Below are 25,445 nucleotides of genomic sequence, written 5' to 3'. Positions count from 1 at the left end.
CAAATATGCTGGTAAATTACAGTTAAACAAAAGACACCCTTGGCTCAGCTGATCAGCTCATAACAATCCCATTAAGAGGTTAAATGTGTGTTAGAGCAGGAAAAACTAAAATGTGCAGTGCAGTGGGAGCAAAAATGTGCTCTAGTCTGTAATCCTCTGACTCCTCCCCATCTGCAGTGATGGAGTCAAATCCTTCCCACTTTCCTTCTTCCAAGCCGGCTGACCTTTCAGGGATCCATTCATCAGAGAATATCCAAAGCTACAGCACAACCTGCACAGCCTGCACAGACTGCACAACAGCAGTATTTTTTCTTCTTCTAATTAAACAGGTTGTGTATTACGTCACAGAAGCTCTTCACACTTTGGAGGGATTAGTAGACTATTCAGTTAATTTATTCTTTAATTTATATATTTTATACAAAGCTTTTTGGACTGTGAATTAAGAAGAGATCACATTAGGACCCTTTACCGGTTATTTGTGCATTTTTGGATAGCCGGCATGATGATGCTTTCATTAAGGCTGTTACTTTTGGCTTGGAGTGGTACACTTTGCTTCGTACCGTTGGCGTGGACTGGTGTGATGGAAAGCTTGTCCCAACAAAACCAAGTTTTTTCAGAAGAATTTGAAGATGCACAGTTGGAGGAAGAAGTAGACAATCAGGAGAACGTTTTAACCCAGGTAAAGCTGCTGAAGGCCAGGTGATAGAGATTACTGTGGCAGCAGTGTATCAAATAAGGTAAAGGTTTAAAAGTTTGGAAAGATTTCTCCAAGGTATTGAGGTATGCACAAGCAAAGCTAAAAAAAATCTGGATTTTCAAACAAACAAACAAACAAACAACAAAAAAAACAGTTTGGGTGTACACCATTTTGTTTCCTTTGAGTGCAGAAATTGCTGTCTTTAAATGAGAAAATTGCCTATTGTCTGGTCTGCCTTACCCATGGAGACACTTTGCATACTTTGGTGTTTTATGGCACAAACCAGAGGTCAAGCTCTTTATGATGTTAAAGTAGATCTGTTAGAAAAATGCACCACACCACAAAATATTGTACTACAAAGTCCTGCAAAAGCAAATTCAGTTAATGCCTGCAAAATACTGGATATGTTTACTCAATCTGCAACAGTTTGATCAAACTATATTGCTTTATTGCTTTTTCAACAGTAATAATTTCATGCTCTATCACTGCTCAAGCAATGTGTCATTAAACTGATCTGTTAGGGCAGGAAACACAGCAGTTCCAGTTTTCTCCTTTAATCTATGTACTGTTAAGGCACTACTTTAAGAAACTAGTCAAAGAAATGTGTGTGTCTTCCACAAAGTTTCCATGTTTCTCTGTCCAAATCCACCACATTTTGGTTGAGGTGCTACAAAAATAAAAACTACCATGGATGCATAAAATGACAGATTCATGCATATCATTTCAACTTTCAGTACATTACTCAGTGTGAAGGCAACATAAAGAGAATATTAAGGTTCACACCAGTTCACAGTGACTCATATCTATTCTGGACTTCTTAATCTAACACTGTTGGCTTAACCCTTCAGCTCCTAGGTGACTATGACAAAGTGAAGACTCTCTCAGAGGGCCCGGATTGCCGCTGTAAATGTGTGGTCAGGCCTTTGAGCAGGAGCGCCTGCAGGCGTATTGAAGAAGGGACTGGAAAGCTTGAGGATTTCTACACAGTGGAGACAGTGACCTCAGGACCCAATTGTAAGAAGTGTGCATGCATCGCCCCTCCATCTGCCCTCAATCCCTGCGAAGGAGACTTCAGGTTTAAGAAGCTCCAAGAGGCTGGGAAAGATGATGTCAAGGTAAATAGGAGGAACAAAATGTATTTTTGACCTTCTCAAGTTTTCAGGGCTGCTTGTGTGGTCTTTTTTGCATTGCACTCATTGCAGCTGCTTCTTTGAAAATTAAATATACACGTTCCACTCAAAACAAATGGCGCTAAGGCATTCAGGCTATAGTTTTGCACTGGATAGTGTAACGGATAAGTAATGAAAGACGTTTTCATAAATACACGCCCATATTCTTATTTTAAAAGAAAGAGTTTAGTGGAATAGCAGAGATCATCTGTATTTATAACGAGGATCAAAGAGAAGCTGTGTTATTACTTTATCTGTAAAACCTGGTACAAGTGCACCTTCAAAATGTGGAGGGCGGAGCCTGGGATTGGAATATATGAATCTGTACTAAGGAATATACAGTAGTGATTCCAGTCACCATGTCATAGTGTTCAGCTATACAGCTATACAAGTTTTGTTAGTGTTTAAAGATAAACATGTAAGTCACACTGTGTTCTAAACCGTGATCACACATAAGTACTGTTTTTGAGTGAGACTGACTCCCATTACTACTAAAGGAAGCAAACTTCAGACACCAAACATACATATCTTGTCTGATCTGATACATTTGGGTTTACGGGGAAATTGTGCAAACTGATTTTCTCTTAAACCATTACTTTAAAGCCAGCTGGTTGTTTCTACATCATGGGGTTTCTTTTGACCAGAGAATGTTCCTTTAACAGCTTTCCACCATCATGGACTTGCTCGAGGGGGCTTTGTATGGGATGGATCTGCTAAAATTGCACTCAGTCACCACTAAACTCCTGGCACGTGTGGAAAACATAGAAAAGGTAAATGTTCTCCAATCTTCTCCATTGTGAGATCTTTTACCAGAGATTAGTAACACTTTATTTTAATTGACTGATTAGTTGGAGTAGCTTGCATGAAAATAAGGGTAGGACAGAAATATAGAAATAAAAATAGCAGGTGAAATAACTCAAATAGACTTTCAAATATACTGTACAGGTGTACTGAGTACAATGAACAGTATGCATAAGGCTATAAGTGCAGATTTACAGATAAACTAGACTATAAATATATGTGCAAAATATACACATCCAACTGAATGGATGGTTGAACAGAATCAGTTTAGAACAACGTAAACGGAATAATATACGTAGCTAAAAATGAAATTTGCACACATATGTCAAAAATATTGAATATATTAGACATATTAGGTGTCTGATGGTTTTTACATACAGTACATGGCTTCACAGTTGCTAAATGAGCAATAAAACATGACTGTCTGAGCTGCTGTTACAGAAAATTTAAACCAAACCAAATCTGAATTCAACAGTCCTGTGGTATAACAAGAGATTGTGAGTTACTGAACATACTGTACATCTTGGTTGAATGACTACATTTGGAGTAAGATAGAACAATGTGTGGAACAGACTGCAACCCATTTTAGGTTTTGAAGAAGAATGCATGTTAAGAATTACCCCTCGACTCCTCTCTATTGGCATCAGATAAAGGGCATTCGAGTTCAATATGTTTTCACCCTGGACCACTGCTGAGCAAATCTTTTCCTTCCAGTCATTTTCCAGAAATGTGACAAAGGAGCAAGGGAGCGTGAAAGGAGAGAAAGAGCAAGGGAAGGACTCACGTGACCACCATCACCTGGAGAAGAAAAGACGTTTGAGCGAGCTGGAGCCCTCACTGCAGAATAAAGTCGCTGCAGCTTTCTCACACACAGAGGTGAGAGAGATTATGCTGAGATACACCAAAGCCAACACACACACACACACACACACACACACACACACACATACACGCACAAGACCACATATACAGTATGCAGTTCCCACACTGAAATGTGTTAGAAAACAAATTCTAAACACTACCATACACCAAAAACTTTAATTACATGTTAAAGTGGGTGGGGTTGTGGGGGGGTATGGTGGCTTAGTGGCTAATATGTTTGCCTTGGGGGTTTCCTCTGGGTACTCTGGTTTCCTCCCCCAGTCCAAAGCCATACATTGTAGGCATTTGATTGACATCTTTAAATTGTCCGTCGTGTGTGAGCGTGTGTGTGATTGAGCTCTGCAATGGTTTGGCACCCCATCCAGGGTGTTTCCCACACTGAGTCCCCTGGGATAGGCTCCAGGCTCCCTGCGACCCTCTGTAGAATAAGAGGTACAGAAAATGGATGGATGGATGGATGTTAAAGTAGTTTACATACCACATGACATTTGCGCAGCTATAGATCTGTCCTCGCAGTTCAACTTAGCAGCTCATATCTACAAAAGAAAATTCTGAAACCAAAACAGAGGTTATGTTTGGCTCACATCCTGCAGATGGGTTGATTCAGGATTGAATCTCTTTCACACTGCAATAAACTGTGCCGTAGTTCGATTGAAACCGTTCAGATCTCATCACACAGATGGTTTTGGTCCATACTCAAGTGAAACTGCTGTGTTCTCATCTGTACAAACACCCAATGAGAGCATTACTGGCCCTGTTCTCTGGGTGGGAATAACAGGTCTCACATGATAGATTGCGGCTTGCCAAATGTAGCATGTTAGTTTATTTACATATCATGGGCAGTTGGCAGTCTTCTCCAAGCATTTTCAGTTAGTCAGTTCAGGAACAGCATTTCAAAAAGATGTGGTTTCCCAGATGGAGGAAGTCTGTATTAGCATTAAGATTGTCCAGATTGTTAGCTTAGTACAGTAACTAGCTATCGAGTAGAGATCGGCTATGACAAAAGTGTGAGAAACAACAATAAAAAAGTACTTCTCATACAATCACATTCAATTATTCAGTACTTGTGAAGTGAGGCAGAATCCAATCCAAGCACAGAGCTGAGCAGTTAAGGATAAAGTACCTTCCTCAAGGGACTACAGAGGTTCTGTGTCAGTCTTGTAAGTTATAGTATGCGCATAAACATACAGAACGCACCTGTATCCACTTTCATGCACTGTGGTAGCTCCCAGACACTATCACACCAGGGACAGATGTCCGATAGTGAAGTGGGAGACCCCAACTTCAGCCAGGCTATTCTGGCATGTTTTCTCAACAAGCACAGCCAAGAACCACATTACCTTCACAGAAAGAGGCAATTTGACTCACATGGCAGATTACCAACCACAGACAGTTTCCTGCAGGCCATTGGTGGACACTAACTGCTTCACACAAGACTCTAATACCTTTAAGGACAGGATTTCATGAACCTTTTTTGTTAGTCCAGTATTCAGTAACCTAGCAATAAACATTAAACATAACTAGCTGCTAAATTTTCTTAAAAAGAAAAACAACAAATTGTACAAAATTGTGCTTTTCCTTGTTGCTGTGGTGATAGTCACATCTCTTGTACCTTTCATTTGGTAATGTGAATATAGTGTATATTTAAAATAATATTTAAAATAAGGAACATAAGGAAAGCTGCAGGTCCAGACAGACTACAAGGGCGTATTCACTGGAACATGTTCCTGGTTCAGTCTATTGTCTATTAACATGCAATCCACCATTGTTCTTGTACTATACATAACAACTCCAGTGTGCCTGAATAGCAACCGCATATATATATATATATATATATATATATATATATATATATATATATATATATATATATATATATATATATATATATATATATATATATATGTGTGTTTATATGTATATATATATATGTATGTATGTATGTATGTATATATACAAATGATGAGCAGGTGACCCTGTGACCAGGTAAGTTTAGTACCTTTTTGTCTGACACTGTATATTTGTTAATTAAATTAGGTATATTAAATAAGATTGCTATTTGCTATAAACTCACTGAATAAGGTAAAGGATCTCACAGTTCCCAGCATGCCCTGTGTGAAATGCTGAACCCATAACACACACGTTGCAACCTCCATCCACTAACCACTACAGTCTAAAAATCCCAGGAGTTTTCTGACCACACACACACACACACACACACACACGGTATAACACATTTTGACTTTAAAGCACTGTTAGTGTTAAAATTAAGTTAAAACCACCACCACCAAACACAGAGCATACCTAAGCCAAAGTCTGAACACACAGTGTAACATGTAATTACACACACATACTGGAAGGATACAGTTGTTAGCAGGGCTAACCAAGCGTCACACTAAGTTCCAACTCTGTGGAAAACTTTACTCAACTTTCCTGTGTCAGCTTGGTGGACTTTAATACAGTATTATTACTGTAGATCAAATCCAGCTTCCCCAAAGCCTGTCTCAAGCATTAATCTATGCCTAATTCCTCCGTATTTCACAATGTAGCTTATTATTAAAGGATTCATTTTATTTCATCGAAAAAAAATAAATGCACAGTTTTCCCCCTCACCCCAAAAGCAGTCAATCAGCCAAGATGTGTGGTCTCTGAAATCTGCTCCCTCAGATGTGTTCTGGAGTTATGAGGAGCATGCCAGCCCACATTAGCCACACAGCTCCAGTGCAAAACTAAAGAAGGGCAATGCATAAAATCACTTTTGGTAATGTATGTAAACTAGAGGTGTAGCTGAATACAAATGCATTAATCGGAATGTTCAGATAATGTGTTCTAAACAGATAAAATATGGATATGAACACAGGGCACACTATTCCTTTTTACTATGATGTAGGCATGAGTGAGCAGAGAAATATGAAGCTCACGGGACAAATATACACCACATGCATTTACAGTGTCCATAAATTCATCCTCAGTAATTGTTTGGTCAGTGTTTAAATTTGGCTACTAGTTTATTTATATTCGGGGAATAACCAATGACATTTCGGAACCAATTAAATTCTTCATAAAAAAAAACAAAAAACATTTCTACTTCTGTGCACAACCCCCACACCACTACCTCCACCCCCATACAGCAACTAACTAATGTGTTTTCCAGTGGTCCTGGGGCATAGTGGTAGGGTTCATATGAAAAAAGAAAAGAAAACTGTTCCTGGTTAGACCACACCCATTTTGAGTTTAAATCCAGATATTTGGAGCATTAAACAGATACAGATAATGGTGCGGTGTTATCCCCCTACAATTCATCCAACATGATTTGTTTGCAGAAGAAGTATGAGGAGAGGTTTGTAGGGAGCCAGGACTCCAGCAGGCAACTGAAGAGGAGTCATGTTGAAGACTCTGAGGCGCAGAAATCAGTGAAGAGCAAAATGGGACCAAATGGGATGAACATCCGGAGCATGACCTTCTATAAGGCTGATACTGAAGAGGACGATGATGGAGAACAGATCAGTGAGTTTGCTCAACATGGCTTGTGGTTAATACTGACTTGCTGACTTGCCCCTGGGGCTTTTCCTGGTGGGGGTCAGGTGGCAGCAGGCTGATAAGGCCAGCCAAGTCTTCTCTATCCCCAGTCATAGATTTCAGCTCTTCCTGGGGACCGACTGTAAGATACAATCTCTCTAGTAAGTGATAGGCCTGCCCTGGGGCATCTGTCCAGTGGGGCATGCCTGATATATATCTAGTTGGAGGTGACCAGGGGGCATTTTGTAAGGTGCCCGAACAAACTCAACCTCTTCATTCGGCCCAGTAACCCTGCAGAGGAAGCTCATTTCTGCCACCTGTGCTCGAGACCTTGTTCTTTCAGTCACTATCCACAGCTTATGTGTTCTTATGTAATTGAATCCAAATTTCTAGCGCTGGATTAATGAGCTACGGCAAAAAGTAATTTGCCTCAAGCAAAAGCAATTCTGTTCAACGCTCTGTTTTTAACCATGTTCTTCTTTATTACTGCTCTAAAAATTGGATTTACATTATTAAGCAGCGTTCCCCATATTACAATGTAATTACTTATTTGAGCAGGTAAATTACTCAAATAACAATCTGAACATATTATTGCTTCTTTGAAAAGCAGACTACCGTTTTAAAAATCTTGCATGTTTAATGTCTATATTGATATAGCATAACATTATGGTATAACTAATTTCTTATGATGCTATACATTGAAAGGTTATTTATAAATATGCAAAATCTGGTATGTTGACCATTTTGGGTTTCATCCTGGCTTTCATTTCCTCTCTATTTCTCTCCATTTCAAACACTTGATGATTGAAAACCTTCATAGACATTTTTATTAAGCTCTTCTAATCATCCACAGCAGGACCAGATGATGTGCTGAGTGGTGACGGTTCAGTGGATTTAATAATAGAAGACCAGATCCCCAAACAACAGGACACTCAATCCTCAGACCCTCACACTACAGCCACCGTGGCACCAACACTGAACAGAGAAACCACCACAAACGTGCTAACCATCACAAAGCAGCCTAAACAGGAGTCTTGGGAAACTGAGAGGATGATTACAACCAGCACAGCAACACCACTGTCCTTAACAACCTTCTCCACTACCACCACCACCACCACCACCACACAGCTGGCGACCACCAACAGATCAACATCCATCTCTGCTCCTCCTAAAGCTCCAAAACCACAGCACAACTCCACATCTGCAGCAAGAAAACACACAGTGAAATCTCGACTCAGCTGGGACGAAGAATCTGTAGTCAATACAGACTCACCAAAGAATTCTGGTAAGTTCAAGTTGTTTTAGATCACGGTGTATATTTGTACATGCTCATGTGTTGATGAATTTTTATATCATGATCATTTATAGCATGTAGTTAGATTTCATAGAACAACTCACTATTCAATTCAATAAGATTTCAACACAAACAATAAACATGTTAGTTACCCAGAAAGGAATCGGTTGAGGAAAACTCAACTGTACATCGCTTCTGAGTTTTCAATCAGCCAAGACATGTTTAGTGTCGGACATTTGCTTCTCTAGTTTTGCACTTGAGAGGCCAAAAATAATGGAGAATTATCTGATCCAATAAATACACGGCCACATTTTTATATACTGGTACGTTGTTGTGTTTTGTGATAGTTGTTCACAAGTCCCATGTTTGTCCTGATTAGTTAAACTGCCTACTCTTCTTTTAAAAAAATCCTCCAGATCCTGCAGATTCTTTGCTTTTCTATCATCTTGTGCATATTTGCCCCCTTTCCATCAGCGGCTATATGATTTTGAGATCCATCTTTTCATACAGTCGATAACTGAGGGACTCGTACACAACTATTACAAAAGGTGCAAACATTCATTGTTGCTCAAGAAGGCAACACGATACATTATGAGCCAGGGGGTGCACACTTTTGAACAGGATTATCAGTGTAAATTGTTATTCTTTTGTTTAAAGATCTTAATTTTTTTTCATTTAGTACTGTTCAGAAGCTACATAAGATATTAACATGTTTCCCAGAAGACAAAATAATAACAACCTTCATTGCTCATTAATGCATACCACAAATTATGCACATGTACAAAATATCAATGCATCACTATTTCCTTTAAATGACATTGTTATGCTAGGTGAATTCATTTTTAAATAATTTTGCATTCAAACCTTTGGGAGGCGGAGCCTAGGAAGTAAAATACTACCAAATTGCTTGAAGGAAAAAATGATTCTGTTTGTCCAAAATGACTGCTTTATTAGAGTATAGCTACAAGATTACAGTAAGTTATAGTGTCCTACACCACAACATTTTGAGAGAGACAGAATATCAATACTGCTTCAACACTTCAACACAAGCAATTTATCACTGCATTAAAAAAGTAAGGAGGCAACTGTTGGATAGTAGTGAACAGAATTATATTTCTTCAAGGAAGAAATATATGCTGCTTTAATTTTGTGCAAAATCGAAGAATGCTGGCACTGTAATGCCTACTGAATGGAACAGTTTTTTTTTATCTCGGGAGCACAAAAGTGTCACAAAAAATGCTGTGATTTTCCTGCCAATATTATTTTTTCATAATTATAATTTCTTTATCATTTGTAGGTGTATGCAAGGACACATTAGCAACTATTGCTGACCCGGTGGCTCACAATACTTATGGCCGCAATGAAGGCGCCTGGATGAAGGATCCAAAAGGCAATGGCAATGTCATTTATGTCACAAGCTACTACTATGGCAGCAATCTACTGGAATTCCGTGATATGGATACATTCAAGCAAGGTGATTATTATGGGAGCAGAAATACTGTACTTATTCCCCTAAGACTAATTCTAATAAGATAATAGATTGTATTTAGACTAAATGCGATTGATTTAAGTGTTGGTCATCATACAGAAGACCATACATAGAACATTTAAGGCCAAACGTCTACTCTATTAGTGATACACCAGCATTTTGTTATGTGTCTGATTTTGTCAATTTGCTTTTCTTTTTGTATTGTATTTTCTGGATGTTAAATGAGCGGTTTTTACTACATGGGTGGCAAACTACCATAAAATTAAAATATTTGAATCCCAGTACCTGTTAGAAACCAAAAAGCAACATGGTATCATAGTAAAAGCACTGATAATGGTTTTGTAAAGCTGTTCTCGTTTCATACTGGTCAAACTCTGGGCATTGTGGGTATTAATATTAGTGTTTTTAATTTTCTGTCCACTCAGGGCACATCAGCCACTCCTACAAACTCCCCTACAACTGGATCGGCACGGGTCATGTGGTATACAACGGCGCCTTCTATTATAACCGGGCGTTTTCCCATGACATCATCAAATATGACCTGCGTCTGCGTTACGTGGCGGCTTGGACCACGCTGCATGATGCCATGTTTGAGCACGAGGATGAGGAGGCACCCTGGAGCTTTAGGGGACACTCTGACGTTGACTTTGCTGTGGATGAGAGTGGCCTGTGGCTGGTTTATCCAGCTCTAGATGAAGAAGGCTTCCACCAGGAAGTGATTATTCTGAGCAAGCTCAATCCTTCAGATCTGCAGAAGGAGACCACATGGAGGACGGGCCTGAGGAGAAACAGCTACGGGAACAGCTTTGTCATCTGTGGTGTCCTGTATGCTGTGGACAGCTATGAGCGCATAAACGCCACCATTAGCTATGCTTTTGATACGCACACACACACTCAGATGGTGCCACGCCTGCCCTTCGTGAACAACTACACTTATACCACACAAATTGACTATAACCCAAAGGACCGCACACTCTACGCCTGGGACAACGGCCATCAAGTGACCTATGAAGTCATATTTGCCTATTAATTACTGTATGAGATGATATCTAGATCATAACTAGATAACTGTTCTGCACTTTCTGTAAAATAATTACAAGACTCAGTGGATTGTAGATCAGTCTACATGGTCAGTATATATTTTTTATAACATGACACTATTTTATTGTTATTTGTTGTTCTGTTGTGTAAAATGCATGTTTCTCTAATGTGCTTATCATTATGTGACAAAAATGTTCACTAAGTTAAGGCCTCAGCATACTTCATGTGGTGACATCGTTCAACTGGCTTTCACAAAAAATACGATGCAATTGAAGCGCAAATCATAAAAAGGCTTCGCTTGCCAACCATGACTGTGATTCGTCTTTGCAAATAAGGTGTACCCAAGATTCATTCTAAGAAGGATGACTTTGAAAAGTGTCAATCTTCTTCTTGTAGTCATGGAGATTGAAACAGCGCCAACTGCTGTACTGGAGACACAGTCAATACAAAACCACAGAGAGTATGTGAGCTAGTAAACTTGTAAACTGACAAAGTTATTGTTATGGCTTGTTAAAAACATGTATGTATTTTGTAAATAATGTAGTTTATTTAAAAATAAATTCCATGCCTGTACTTGTGTAGAGTGATGAATGAAGTCATAATAAATAAAAAAAATAGACTCTGTTTTCAGTAAAAACATTTTATATACTTTTGAATACTTTTATTTTGAAATACTTTTATATACAAGTTGACACTTTAGGCATCGGGGCCATCCTGAATATTATTGTCAGAAGGTAGGAGGCTGAGACGGATGCAATTGCAGTTGAGACTGAATTTTGATAAATAATCAGGCAAACAAATCTAAATCACTAAGCAAGAGCAGGGTCAAAAAGACAAACAGGATCAGGCGAAGTGCAAACAGGATATCCAAGGCTAGGCAAAAGATAAGGGTCAAAAGGCTTGCAAAAATTCAAAACCAGAATAGCGAACGCAGTAATATACAGACTTGGTACCGTATCAGATGAATGCACAAACTGAGCATACACTTTGTGTTGATAGAGAGTGAGAGTCCAATATATAGCGCTGGTAATGATTAGTGACAGGTGTGCATGGTTAGAAATCAGGTGACTGCGAGCATTCTAAAGTGAGTGTGTCTTAGGATATGTATCCCTATTACTAAAACTATTCAAACTTGACCTAAGGGTGCACTATTCCAACTACAAGACTGCTTTGCAAGGACTGAATGGGACTTATTCAAGCATCAGGACTTGACAGAATATACACAAATTGTTCTGTTTTATACTGCCAGCTGTATTGACATCGTCAATGAGGAGAAGCGCATCCAGGTCTATCCAAACCAAAAACCCTGGATGATGTCAGAATTATATACTCTCCTCTGTGCTCATGATATGACCTTCAAATCAGGTGACAGGGCTCTTTACAGCACAGCGAGAGCAAACCTAAAAAGAGGCATCAAAGATGCTAAGCTGATCTACAAGAGGAAGATAGAGGACCACTTTATTAGCAACAACACAAGGCGGGTGTGGCAGGGAGTACATCATATTACAAACTTCAAGGGCAGTGCCACCACTGGCTGTAACTCTAGCGCATCACTGGCAGAGGAGCTAAACTGTTTCTTTGCAAGTTTTGAAACAAAGTCTTCTCTCCAACATACATCTCCTCCTGATACATGCACCCAGACATTGACTGTACAGGAACATGAGGTGAGGTACGTGTTCAAGTTAGTGAATCCGATGAAGGCTGCAGGATGGACTCCCTGATGGAGTGCTTCTAAAGGTACTTAGGGCTTGTGCCTATGAACTTGCTGCTGTCTTTACAAACATTTTCAATCTGTCCCTGTCACAAGCATTGTCCCACCCTGCCTTAAATCAGCCATTATCATCCCAATCCCAAAGAAGCCTGCTGTAGACCGTTTCAATGACTACAGACCCATTGCTCTTACTTCTATTGTCACAAAGCGTTTAGAGAGATTATTATTGAGGCATATTAAAGCCAGTCTCCCTCCCACCTTTAACCCCCATCAGTTTGCTTATATGGCTAACAGGTCTACAGTGGATGCCATTGCTATAGCCCTCCACAAGGCTCTGGAGTACCTGGAACACAGAGGGACATATGTCCGGATACTCTTCATTGATTATACTTCTGCTTTCAATATCATCATACCGGACTCCTCCACATGGCCCTCTCCACTCACCTCTGCACCTGGATTATGGATTTTCTCACTAATCGCCTTCAGTCAGTCAGGCTCGGTCTCCACCCTCACTCTCAGGACTGGTTCCACACAGGGATGTGTGCTAAGTCCACTACTCTATCTCCATAAATTTGTTTTAAAATGTTTATTTTTTTATACATTTTTCATGAATGACCATTCACACGAGAATCACACAGACAGACAAAACATTTGAAGCGTAAATTTCATTAGATTCACTGAGGACGTGAAGTTTATATTTTTGTTTTTCCCCTAGTTCTAATATTGATTTCACTACGTCCACTTTCAATTAAACAAGATCTTGCCACAATACCCATACTTAAGCACCTTCTTCACCCTTGCAGTTAGTGGACATATTAAAGCATTTAAAGTAAGAGGATAAATGTAAAAGCCATTATTTGTCAGACAGTGATTTTTCAAGACCACAGACACCAGAGATGATCCCCGGTCTCAAAAACACATCTGAGAAACTCATTACCAAACTTTACAGCCAGGTTGGCTTGGTTAATTTTCCTTCACAAATCTCGAGAGAATCTACTGTAAAATACTCCATGGCTTACATATGGCATGTTAAGTAGCAGCATCTCTCAATATTGAAATGAAATAAGAATAAGAACTATATCTCTTTATGTAAGCATATTATATAGCTTTATAACAAAGCACAACAACATGACACAAAGGCAATATGTCAGTGTGTTAGGGTCAATAACCTCAGAAGTGTAACCCTGTAGGACAGAGAAGACTCTACAAACTACCATAGAGAGTAAAGAAAGATAGACCAATATTACATAACCAGTCATTATATTTTGGCTGAAGATTTCTAGTTTTATTAACCATTATGCAGACGTCTATATATTGAATACTTATGGCCATACATTAGACTTCAACAGACACAGAAATGTCGACTTTCACTTAAGTAATTTTCTACTCCTTTAAAAAAATTTATATTATTTGTAAAGGTATTTCTTATTACAGCAAAACTTCACTGAGCTGGGAATTTCTTAGTTAATATGTCAGTTAATAATAACCTTGGAACCTTTCTCACTAAAATGAGAAGACAAGAATGATGTCCTGAGTCAAACAATACATTTCAACTTCAAGTGAAGTTGACAGCTGTTTGGATGTCAACAAGTACATTTCATTGCACTGTATATGAAGGTTAGAATGACAGTGAAATCCACTTCAATTGATTTGAGCTTGAGTGTACTGTCAGAATCAAAAGTGTTTCAAAAGTGTTTCATGATCTCCTTCACCTCTTCATCCTTTGGGACTCATTGTCAAAGCCAAGGTTCTGTCAGTTATCAAAGGCATGGTTTACATTTCCATCACTTCATTTTGACCAGAAACCTCTGCTTCCTTCTCTGTATTGATGCAGAAAGCCTCTGGGATCTACTGTTGAGACTAGACCTTGCCAGACCAACCTTCAGGAACTGACCAACAGGATCATACTGTAGGTCAGTGTCTACAATGGATATGAAAGGTCTATACACCCCTGTTAAAATAGCAGGTTTTTGTGATGTGAAAAAGGAAACCAAGATAAATCATGTCAAAACTTTTTCCACCCTCAATATGAAATTACATCGTGCAAAAATGTGAAATACAATCAGAAACATTTTAGGAAAAATAAATAAAAACCCACACCCTTTTATAAGTGGGGGATGTGGCTGTGTCCAGAATGAACAACATACAATTTCATGTTGAAAAGTAATTATCATACAGCTGTCATCAATTAAATTATTCTGATTAACCCCAAATAAAGACAAGCTGTTTCTGTCTTTAATTTATTTATTCATTTTCATATGGTTCATTTACATGTAATTCATTTACATGTGATTCATTTATGTATGATTCATTTACATGTGATTCATTTTCATGAGATTCATATTCATGAGATTCATGTTCAAGTGATAAGACAAGCTGTTTCTGTAGGATTTTCTTCATATCGTTTTGGTTTCAACTGACTGCTGAAGCCATGATCTGCAAAGAGCTTACAAAGCATGCAGGCTATCTCACTTGTTGAAAAGTATCGATCAGGAGAGGGGAATACAAGAATTTCTAAATTCTCCAGGAAGGTTGCCAAGAGACCAACGGCTACATTAAAGGAGCTACAGGAACATCTGACAAGTACTGATTACTCTCTGCATGTGACAACAATCTCTCACATTCTTCACATGTCTGGGCTATGGGGTAGGGTGGCTAGACAGAAGCCCTTTCTCACAAAAAAACATCCAACTAAATCATTCTAAACCATGTGGCAAAATGTGTTATGGTCTAGGTACAACAATTCCATAATTCCAAAAGGCATATCGCCAAAAGAACACCATGGTTAAGCACCGGTGGTGGCAGCATCATTCTTTAGGGCTGCTTTTCTCCAGCCAGGATGGGTATCTGCTACTAAGCTGAAGATTAAATGGAATTTCATCCTTCAGCAGGACAATGACCCAAAGCATACATCCAAATCAACATAGGAATGGCTTAACCAAAAGAAGATCCATGTTTTTGAATAACCTGGCCAGAGCCCAGACCTGAATCCAACTAATGATCTGTGGGGTGACCTGAAGCCGGCTGTGCACAGGAGAAGCTTCAAAGATGATTCAAATGATCTAGAATGTTTTTGCTAGAAAAAGTGGGAAAATATCGCCAAGTGATGATATGCCATGCAGATAGACTCTTACCCAAAAAGACTGAGTGGTGTAATAAAATCAAAAGCTGCTTCAAAGAAGTAGTAGTTTAGGGGTGTGCACACTTATACAAGTAGGTTATTGTAACTTTTTGTTTTTCCTATTTATTTATTTATTTTGTCTAAAATGTTTCTGATTGTTTTTCCACTTAATTTTCATATGCTGTAATTTCACATTGAGTGTGGAAAAGGTTCTGACATGATTTATCTTGGTTTAATTTTTTTACATTACAAAAACCTGCCATTTTAACAGGGGTGTGTAGAATTTTTTATATCCACTGTACATGCATGACAAAACTCAATAAACTACTGGTTGTAAAAATCATACAAATCTGGGTGGTTGCTATTTCAGTCAGTCCAGTGACAATTTGTCTGAGACTGACAAAATATTGAGAACTGGAGTTGTATCTGAACATTTTTATACCCCTGATGTTAAAAATCATGAATGCTTATTTAGCAATGATGAGACCAAAATTCACCTGGAATAACAACTATCATGGCTATGTTTCGGACGCAATGTAGCTGGACTACGTCCATACAGTACGTCCACACAGCATGCATAGAGAAGCTTGGAAAGTGTCCATATCTGCAAAACTCCTGAAAAGGGAATGAACAACCCTAGAGGTTTTTGGGTGTATTTTGGCACAGATCTCTGTCTGACTGCAATGGCTACCACACAAGTAAGCACAGTTCTTCCATTCAGGAACTAAATGTGTCTATATAAGGCACAAACATTGGGGAAATGCTAGAGATACATATAATGATGTACCATTCATTCATTCATTCATTTGTTCATTTTCATTAACCAGTTTATGCTGGTCAGGGTCCTGGGGGGATATAAAAATAAATAAATAAACAAATTTTGTCAAATCATCAGAATTTTGCATGTTTTCCATAGTCCTCCCAGCTACAAAGATACCCAGCTCTTATTCAGATATGTGGGGTTTTTTTTTTTCTTTCTTCAGCATTCTATGCACACCAAAAGAGAATGACTACATCCCAGTTAATCAGAAACACTCCCAGGACCAGAAATTTAATACACCTTCCAGCTGTTCATAAATTTTTTGAACTTTACTCCATTTTGAGGTGTGACAATGAAAGACTCTGGGGCTAAAATAATAATAATAAAAAAAAGTCTTTCATGACGTTTTCATATGGAAGCTGTGTATTTGTTAACATCTCAGGCAGAGACTCTTGCATGAATAGTAGCAGTAGGCAAATTACTGAGGCCTTATGCATAATATTTGGACAAGATATGAGAACATAACATGTCTCCAAAGGCTTTACATCTATATCTATAACTGCTACAGAACCTTCCTGTTGGGCTTCCTGTCCTCCTCTGTCATGGCCACTTCAGCAGAGTTCTTACTTATGCATTATTTGTTTCACCTGTGTCTGCTTGTTTTCCTAGTTACCGCATGTTTCCTACTTGCTAAATATCTTGCTTATCTAATATTTCTAGAGGCCTCTACAGTTTTTGGTGGATTCTCCAGTCCCTGGTAAATTATCCAGCTGTTATACCACATAGAGCTTACCTGAGAAGTTTCAATCCTGGATTTTCCACGCGTTTGAGCCAGTTTACTTTAGCCTCTGCTACCAATTCCATGCCAATGGTTCATCTTGTCTGGAGTGGGAACTCCAATTGGCTATCAAGCACAGACTCCACCTTTAGCTGAGTGGTATGGAGAGTGCTTGTGGAACTGTAATGGGGAGAGAAAGTATCCTTGAGTACTTGGGCTAGAGTTCTGGGCAGCTTCTGCTCTGTGCTAGACAGCACTGAGATCCATCCTTCTTCCGCCACACAGTTTAAGAAACTTGTGTAGGAGTCACTGAATAGTAGGGAGGTTACAAGTATGGAAACTCCATCACAAATAGTGAAAGTTATCTCATAATTCCATTTATTCTGGCATGCCTAATGGATATCAAGATTTCATGATTGGTAGGGGACGCCTTGTCTGAGGAGTGAATTTCCGGGGAGTGAATTTCAAGAGGGGGGGTGGCATTCCAGTTCAAACTGGCTAAATTTTTTTGGGAAATGAAGAGGGTTTCTATCTTTTATCCACTCAAAAGCCTATGAAATACGCATATAAGCATAGCAGGGATATTCTGTGTGTGGTTGTGCTATGTTGACTTTTGTGAAAATACCTACAGGCTGCAGCCAATAGAAACGCGTCTCTATCAGCGCTCATTCTCACAGGACCGATCAGACCACCTCAGGGTAGTTTAAACTGAGAAGAAATTCTTAACAGAAACAGTGACTTTAACACATGCAATAGTAGAAACTTTGATATGGATAAAGCTACGTACATGTACTTGAAATGATCCAGGTTTAATCTATTTTGAACGCCCTTATTCATATTAATTTACTTTCATATCATAGCTTGCTAAGTATTATATCCACAGTTATGTTGGCCTACAAGTTTATTAAAAATAGAAACTTGGTAAATATTTAAATAGAGAGATATTTAATATTTGTAAAGTGTATAAGCTGTCATTTATGCAGATTCTCAAGCCAGTATGGGCTTTTACTGTACCACTTTCATCTATGTAGATGTGGTTCTGGTCCTTCCATGGACAATCTCTGATGGAACTCCAACCTGTTTGGTCTCGGATTTGAAGGCAGAATGGCTGATCAGTCTTTTGTCTCTTTTTCTGATCCAGTGTCTCAGATCCTGCCCCACTCTCTTCCAGTGCCTCGTCCAGTGCAAAATCTGTTCAGCCATCAAAATACTGTTGGTCTAAATGTTACCTGAAGCTGCTCAAGTTATTCAATACCAACAACTAAAATATGACTTGTAAATATTGCAAAACAATCCAATAAAACAAAACATGTCTTTTTCATTTTGTGCACAATTGCTTTCTATGTCTGTACTGTGTAAGGACACAGATTTGACTTTGGGTTGTAAAATATAGTCTCAAAGCCAGAAGTCTCACTTGTAAAATTCTCCATAATTATTAGTTGTGCATTATTAAACTCCCACATCATTCAGCTCTTATAACAGTGGAAATGTGGCGTAGGTCCTAAATAGGTGAGCTGGTTCCCTGGAGCAGTACCAACCCCAGCAACAGCAGTGTGCCAGTATAAAAAGGAGAATCTGTCACACATATTAACTCAAGCTCTGTCCATATGTTTGCTTCATTCTCAGTCTTTGAACCTGGCTCTGTCTTACACCCTGATACATTTCCAGTCCCTGTCTCTGATCCATTCATATACACTCCTAAATTTTTGAGCCTGTATTACTAGGGATTTCCAACATCCTTGTCTTTCTAGCTTCCATGTCTTTTGTAATGGTTCCTATGTTTAGCTCAAATTCATTTGCTCTGTTGATTCCCGTGGTCTCTCTACTTTCACCACATTTGGAATCTTCTCATGTCAACCATGACTACCAGTACTCTGACCCATGCTATTGAATGTGATCATGGCACTTGGAACAGCATAAATAATATGGTTCAGTTACAATTACACTGCAATTACATGCTACAGCTTTTGACTCTCAAATGTTACAATCACTTATCATATATACTCTATGGGGCATAAAGTATTATGAAACTTTCGAGGATGGCTTAATCTTTGCCCCCTGGTTTAAGGTTCAGTGCTCTTGAATGCTGAGTTGGGAACATCTGAAAAGAATTGTAGCTTTGGGTTGGACAATATTAGGTTCTTTATTAGAGACATAAACACGAGTTATAATCACAGAGAAATTTCCTAGCGTAATACTTCCCTAACAGTGCAGAGAGCAACTCGAAGAAAGTGATATTAACGAACCCATCGATCAAGCAATGATGCAGAAGAAATGGTAATAATTAACTTACATGATTCTAACATATTATCAAAATATACTGTACTCTGAGAAAAGATAGATTTTGGATTACTTCGGGACTTCTCACACCAATATGACATATGTGCATAAAAGAGTCAAAGATGAGGAAAAACCTCCCGCATCTGGATTCTGGATTCTTAAGGGAGTGTGATTAGCCAAAAACACACATGTCCTGTGTTAATGTCGATGAGTGCTTCAAGTCCGTACAAGGATATAAAATGATTTTTCAGCTGTTATTTGCAGAGGGAAACCCTTTGGGCCTTCTAGGACTTATAAAACCTGATGGATTTTTCTTAAACTAAAACTGACCAATATTTTTTTTGTTCATTTTTACTTCACTTTGCTTAAAAAATATTAACATTATATTTAATGTCTACAGGCTTTTGAGTAATGGTCTAATTTTGTTATTATGATGTGGCTGAACAAAAAATAACTGACATCTTGAAATGGAAAAATAAAATCCCATCCGATTAGTATGGGGTCTTTAATAGATACAGCCTCACTAGCTCACTCATTGGTTAGAACTTCAGCCATATAAAATAACTAACCTATTTAGAGAGTTACAGTAGAATCAGCCAATCATGTTTTGATTTCCAGTGGGTGGGACCATTCTGAAAAAATTCTGAGATGCCTGCAAGCATGAGCATAAGCTAACAATCCACTTGCTTTGATGAACGCAATTACAGATTTTATGTACAGCCAATGAGACTGCTGCAATGGTAAAGATACATAAAGGTAAGATTAAACTGTTGCTCAAACGAGGTCATAGGTGCTTGGAGAAGATGACATCGGGCCTGAGATCCCATGTGACTCAACAAAAAAGTCACACAAGTGGGAGGTGTTTACTTTCATGCAGGAGTGAGCAAACGTTCGGATATAAAGCTAGCAGGACATACAAAGACCACGTTCATTATAATTTGAACTATTTACAGTGTTCGTTCATTTATCCATATTAACTGCCTGCACAAGGTAAGTTTAAATTACAACTACAGTCATGTGAAAAAATAAGTACACCCCATGGAAAATGTTGGATTTTTGGACATATTTGGACAAGCAAACATCTGATCAAACCACAAGTAAAATTAGGTTTTTCAATTATTTATTCAACAGAAATATCAATAGATGTGATATTCTTCTGTAGAAAAGTAAGTACACCCTTGGCCTCAGAAGCTGGAATTGCCCCCTTTAGCAGAAATAACTTCCTGTAGGCGTTTTCGATAATTGTCCACCAGGCTTGCTGAAATTTTTGAGCACTTTTCCATGCAATATTCTTTCAGCTGTAAGATGTTGAAGGGTTTTCTTGCATGTCCTGTCCATTTCAAATCCCTCCACAACATTTCAATGGCATTCAAATCTGGGTTTTGACTAGGCCATTCCATAACCCTGTATTTCTTCTTTTTGAGCCATTCCTTGGTGGATTTGCTAGTGTGCGTAGGATCATTATCCCGTTGAAAGGTCCACTCTCAGTTCAACTTCAACTTTCGGACAGACGACCTCACATTATCTTCAAGCACTCTTTGATATGATGTAGAATTCATAGGTAAAGCAAACAATGCAAGCTGTCCAGTCCATGAGGCAGCAAAGCAACCCCAAACCATAACAATTCCACCACCATGCTTCACAGTTGGTATGAGGTGCTTCTCCTGAAAAGCTGTCTTTGGTCACCACCAGACATGTCTGCTTTTACTGTGGCCAAACCACTCTATCTTTGATTCATCTGTCCAAAGCACATTATTGAAAAAAGGCCTGGTCTTTGCCTATATTCTCATTGGCAAACTGTAGTCTAGCAAAGGCATTTGATAGAATGTATCAACTTTATTAATAGGCACTGTTTCAAAAAGGATCAAATGTTTGCTTGTCCAAATATGTAAAAAATAAAAAATAAATAAAAAAAGAAAGAAAAAAGAAAGAAAGAAAAGAAAAGCCAAGAATTTTTCACATGACTGTAGTTACTAGTTTGTGTATATTCATTCATTAGAAAATATAATATGTAGGTACAAAGAAAAATATCTGTATGAGTGAAATGTAAAAAAAAAAACAAAAAAAAAAACAAACAAACAAAAAAAAAGGCCAGTCCCATGGCCATACAGTGGATATAAAAAATTATAAAACCCCAGGTAAAATTGCAGGTTTTTGTGATGTAAAAAGGTGATATCAATATGTCAGATCTTTTTCCACCTTTAATGTAATATATACTGTATTAACCAACAACATTCCTGTGAAAAACAAATAGAAACATTTTAGGGGGAAAAAAGAAAAAACCTAAAATAACCTATAATTGCTCAGGGATAAATCTGAATACAGATACAGATGTGGACATTTGGAGCACTACACAGATACAGAAATAGATACTGATATTGTCATTGTGTTACACTCTTAGTTTACATGAACTCACCGACGAATGGTTAGTATTGCTCTGATAACTGAAAAGGAGCAGAGTCTGTTATGCTTTCTTGGACCCCCAGCCACAGATGGCCATTAGGACTCATACTCATGATGTTCTGATGATATGCCACTATGAGCCAAAATATCGTTCTACCAAACAGTAATCAGATATCAGCTTTGAAGGAAAATTACAAATGGTTCATGTACAAGACAGTAATTTTCACCTGTCAAATCAAATAACTTATGACAGGATAGATTTGCTGCTCTCTGTTACTCCATGTTCCTGCAATCACAGTTGATGCAACCAATCAGACAATGAAATGAGGCACCACAATTTCATTTTCATGGGAATCCTCTGCCTCCATGACCAAATTATAGAGTACTTTTAAAGAGGTCTTTTTAACTGGTAAATTATAACTTGCATTGTCCGGTAGTCCAATTATTTTCTGTAGCTTACAGGCAACCGAATGTGTCTTCTTCTTACTGTACCATCATCAAAAGATTTTCAATATGGAAAACTCAAACTCTCCAACATAGCCTTTTGGTCCAGCTACTCTTTCCCGGTCTCTGGCTTCCTTCCACACCAGAGAAGCTCATCTACACTTTCCATATTTTTAGCTCTGGTCTGTGAATGAGTATTCAGTGGCCTGCAGCAGAGCCAGGTGAAATTAGACACGGCAGCACTGTTCAATAGATCAGTCAAGGGAAGATCTGAGCAGAGGCACAACCAGACACACTTGGACTACAAGTCAAAGAAGAACATTGAAATATTGATTTTTGATTGTTAGAAAGTTATCAGAGCACGCAACAGTTCACTTTAGGGTTGTAAATTTCTCAAAGTCTCATGTGCTTGTTCATTTTGTTCTACTGAGAGAGAAATGTGATTGGCTCTGCATAGCTGTTACCAGAGATGTACAATAATACATAATGATACATAATACAAAATACCCTAAATATAAGTATATCAAAATAGACTAAAAAAACACTGCAACCGAAAAAATTTAGTAAATTCCACTTCAGTTGATAATGGTAATCTTAGTGTTCTGGTAGATAACAACTAACGCTAAATATCATTCAGAATCTACACTGGTGTTATGGTGTTATTAAAAGTAGAGTCTTTGTGGCTTCTAAAGTATTACTGCACTTACTGTATTACAGCTATTAACCTAGTGTTATATTTTTCTGCAAAGTGTTGACAAGAGCTTAAAAATCTAAGCAGCTTTGCTAGCTAGCTAGTATTCAACTCTCTAGCACAATTTAGAGTTAATAGTAAAGGACTTTTCCTGTTCATATTTTAAACCTATATTAAACTGTACATCTAGTAACACCAGATCCCCACAGTGCTACATTTCCATTCACCTGAAGATTCTGGAGGTTTGGAAGTTGCTGTGTAGTTGGGCTATCTTACAGTCGAACTGTAAAATGTTAATTGATTTCATACACAGTGATGTTAAACATAGATGAGCTCTGTCTCTATTAAAACTATCTGCCGTTGTCTTGATTGTCGTCATGAGCTGTATCTCAAATTGTAAACTTGGACGTTACAATCAAAAGTATTTATTAATCTAGAAAATCCAGAAGTCTGGTACGCAAAATAGCACTTTTGGTGGATTGAAGTCAACACGAGAGGTTTTTCAAATTCAAACACTAACTGTAATACTCAATAACTGTCTAGAATTGTATACGAGTATGCGATTTGAGACACTAAAATGCTAGTTTGTTAGAGTTTTTCTAACAACCCCATTTGTAAATCAAGAGATCCCCACTCTATACTTACTAGGTCTGTTTTATTTATAGGAAAGTTTTATTGTTAAGCCTCAGATAAAATAAATTTCAAATGTCAAAGGCAAGGCCTTGATGGAGTTGATGGACTTTTCTAAGCTCTGTAATGTAATCAAAAAACTCTGAACAGCACAGAGGAGACTTCTTTCAGAACTCAAATAAAACATGCACAGACTCTGAAATTAGGGCATGGCACATTTCCCCCCGTGTTCTCACGGATCTGATTCTGGCACACCATGAGAGAGAAAAGCGCTGCTCGTTTCCCCTGAGTAGTCATCACGTTGAAATAATGCTGCAAATCAGCCCTGTGACTTCAGAAGGCCAGTCTGAAAGGGACTAATTATAGGACTGTTATCCCTGTATACCTCTCACAGCCTAAATGCCATCTCTGTGAAGCCGAGAACAGAACTCAACGCATTTTTATCAAGATTAGAAGCATGGGAAACTACATCTGGGCATATGCAGAGCTGTGAAACGCATCCGGAATTTCTGGAGCACTTTCAGAGAGAAACTGAGCACACAGTTCAACTTTTTCAGGTGATTCTTTGAGTTCAGTGTGATTATGTCCATTTGGGTTGAAATTATGGGCTCTGGTTACAGTCACTGAGGACTGACGACAGCCTAAAGCACTGTTGACGTCTTGTGATTTTTAAGATATCTGTATGAAGAAATCTAAATCTAATCACTCTTTAAGGCACTTATTCTAAAATAGGCCAAAAAATTTTGATAACTTGACGTTGAAAGAGTAATCAGCTGTAAGGCCAGCAGTATGGCATGGAAATCTAATCTTGGAAGAATTTCGTTCTGTTGGCACTAATGGCTATGTTGGTTTTAATTTTAATCTAATAATAATTTCAATGTGCATTTTTTTCAGTCCATAATGACACTTAATACTATTTGGGGTAAAATTAAGTCAACTCAGCATTTTGTTACGATTAAAAAACATCTGCTTTTTCATTAGATCCCTGGAAAGTTGGAAGGTAAGTAGTTCTGAATCAAACCCTGGTAACATTGCTAACATTGGGTTCGGGCTGTTATGATTCCATTTCCTAATTATTCAGATAATTCTATTATTTTATTTAGCTTATTTGTGCTACAAAACACAAACAAGGCAAAGTATCTTTACACAGGCAGCATACAGACCTGAAAATAGCAAAACGGAAACTGAGTAGAAATAACATTGCAATATCAATGTTTAAGTTTATGAGCTGGTGACTGGAAGGTTGTGAGATCAAACCCAAAGAGACAGAGAGACACTATTGGGCAAATTTTGGTTTAACAATAGCTAAGGCAGTAAACTCAATTATTCAATAGGAGTCTAATAGGAGTCTAATATACTTCCGATATATCACTGCATGAATAGTCCTAATTGTAATCATCTCATTAATCACTGCAAATTTGGTTTAATTTAACAACACAACATCCATGCATGTTATTCGGCATCTTTTATAATAGCACTTGATCCAGCACATCCTATTATTGTGCATTTTTTTTAATATAATGTGCTGACTGAATTCTCTTCCACTGAGAATTCAAAAAACATTCCAAGTCAAATCAAGTCAATCTTTTTTTATCATCACAGTGAGATGAAATAACATTTCTCCTCGACCCAAGGTGCAAAATACATGTATGACATACACAGTGCTGACAGAATGTAAATAAAGTGCAACTGGAATAGGAAGCATGCAGGGAGGGGGTATGGGGAATAGTCAGGG

At 38.2% G+C, this 25,445-nt stretch overlaps 1 protein-coding gene across 2 annotated transcripts; it reads left to right on the top strand.

Annotated features, from left to right (window-relative positions):
• The first annotated feature begins 226 nt into the window (after positions 1–226).
• On the top strand, positions 227–11,511 carry olfml2bb (olfactomedin-like 2Bb). Of its 2 annotated transcripts, none has more exons than XM_053687459.1 (8): positions 227–679; positions 1,546–1,812; positions 2,529–2,636; positions 3,382–3,543; positions 6,873–7,056; positions 7,925–8,353; positions 9,660–9,836; positions 10,277–11,511. In XM_053687459.1, the coding sequence occupies exons 1-8, from the start codon at positions 500–502 to the stop codon at positions 10,879–10,881; spliced, it is 2,112 nt and encodes a 703-aa protein (XP_053543434.1). In that variant the 5' UTR covers positions 227–499; the 3' UTR covers positions 10,882–11,511. The 2 variants fall into 2 exon arrangements, with proteins under 2 accessions (XP_053543434.1, XP_053543432.1); XM_053687457.1 differs by having other exon boundaries at positions 228–679; positions 7,922–8,353.
• Positions 11,512–25,445: the final 13,934 nt, after the last annotated feature.

This window comes from Ictalurus punctatus, chromosome 17 (assembly GCF_001660625.3).
Source record: "Ictalurus punctatus breed USDA103 chromosome 17, Coco_2.0, whole genome shotgun sequence".
NCBI lineage: Eukaryota > Metazoa > Chordata > Actinopteri > Siluriformes > Ictaluridae > Ictalurus > Ictalurus punctatus.
Note: the sequence above shows the minus strand (reverse complement) of the source record. Positions and strands in the feature narration are given on the sequence as shown.

Excerpts from the sequence above, each read along its gene's own strand:
- olfml2bb (XM_053687457.1), top strand. The coding sequence starts at position 500 with ATGATGATGCTTTCATTAAGGCTGTTACTTTTGGCTTGGAGTGGTACA. Across the intron at positions 1,813-2,528 it reads CTGGGAAAGATGATGTCAAG|CTTTCCACCATCATGGACTT; the intron begins GTAAATAGGAGG and ends TTCCTTTAACAG. Across the intron at positions 9,837-10,276 it reads TATGGATACATTCAAGCAAG|GGCACATCAGCCACTCCTAC; the intron begins GTGATTATTATG and ends CTGTCCACTCAG.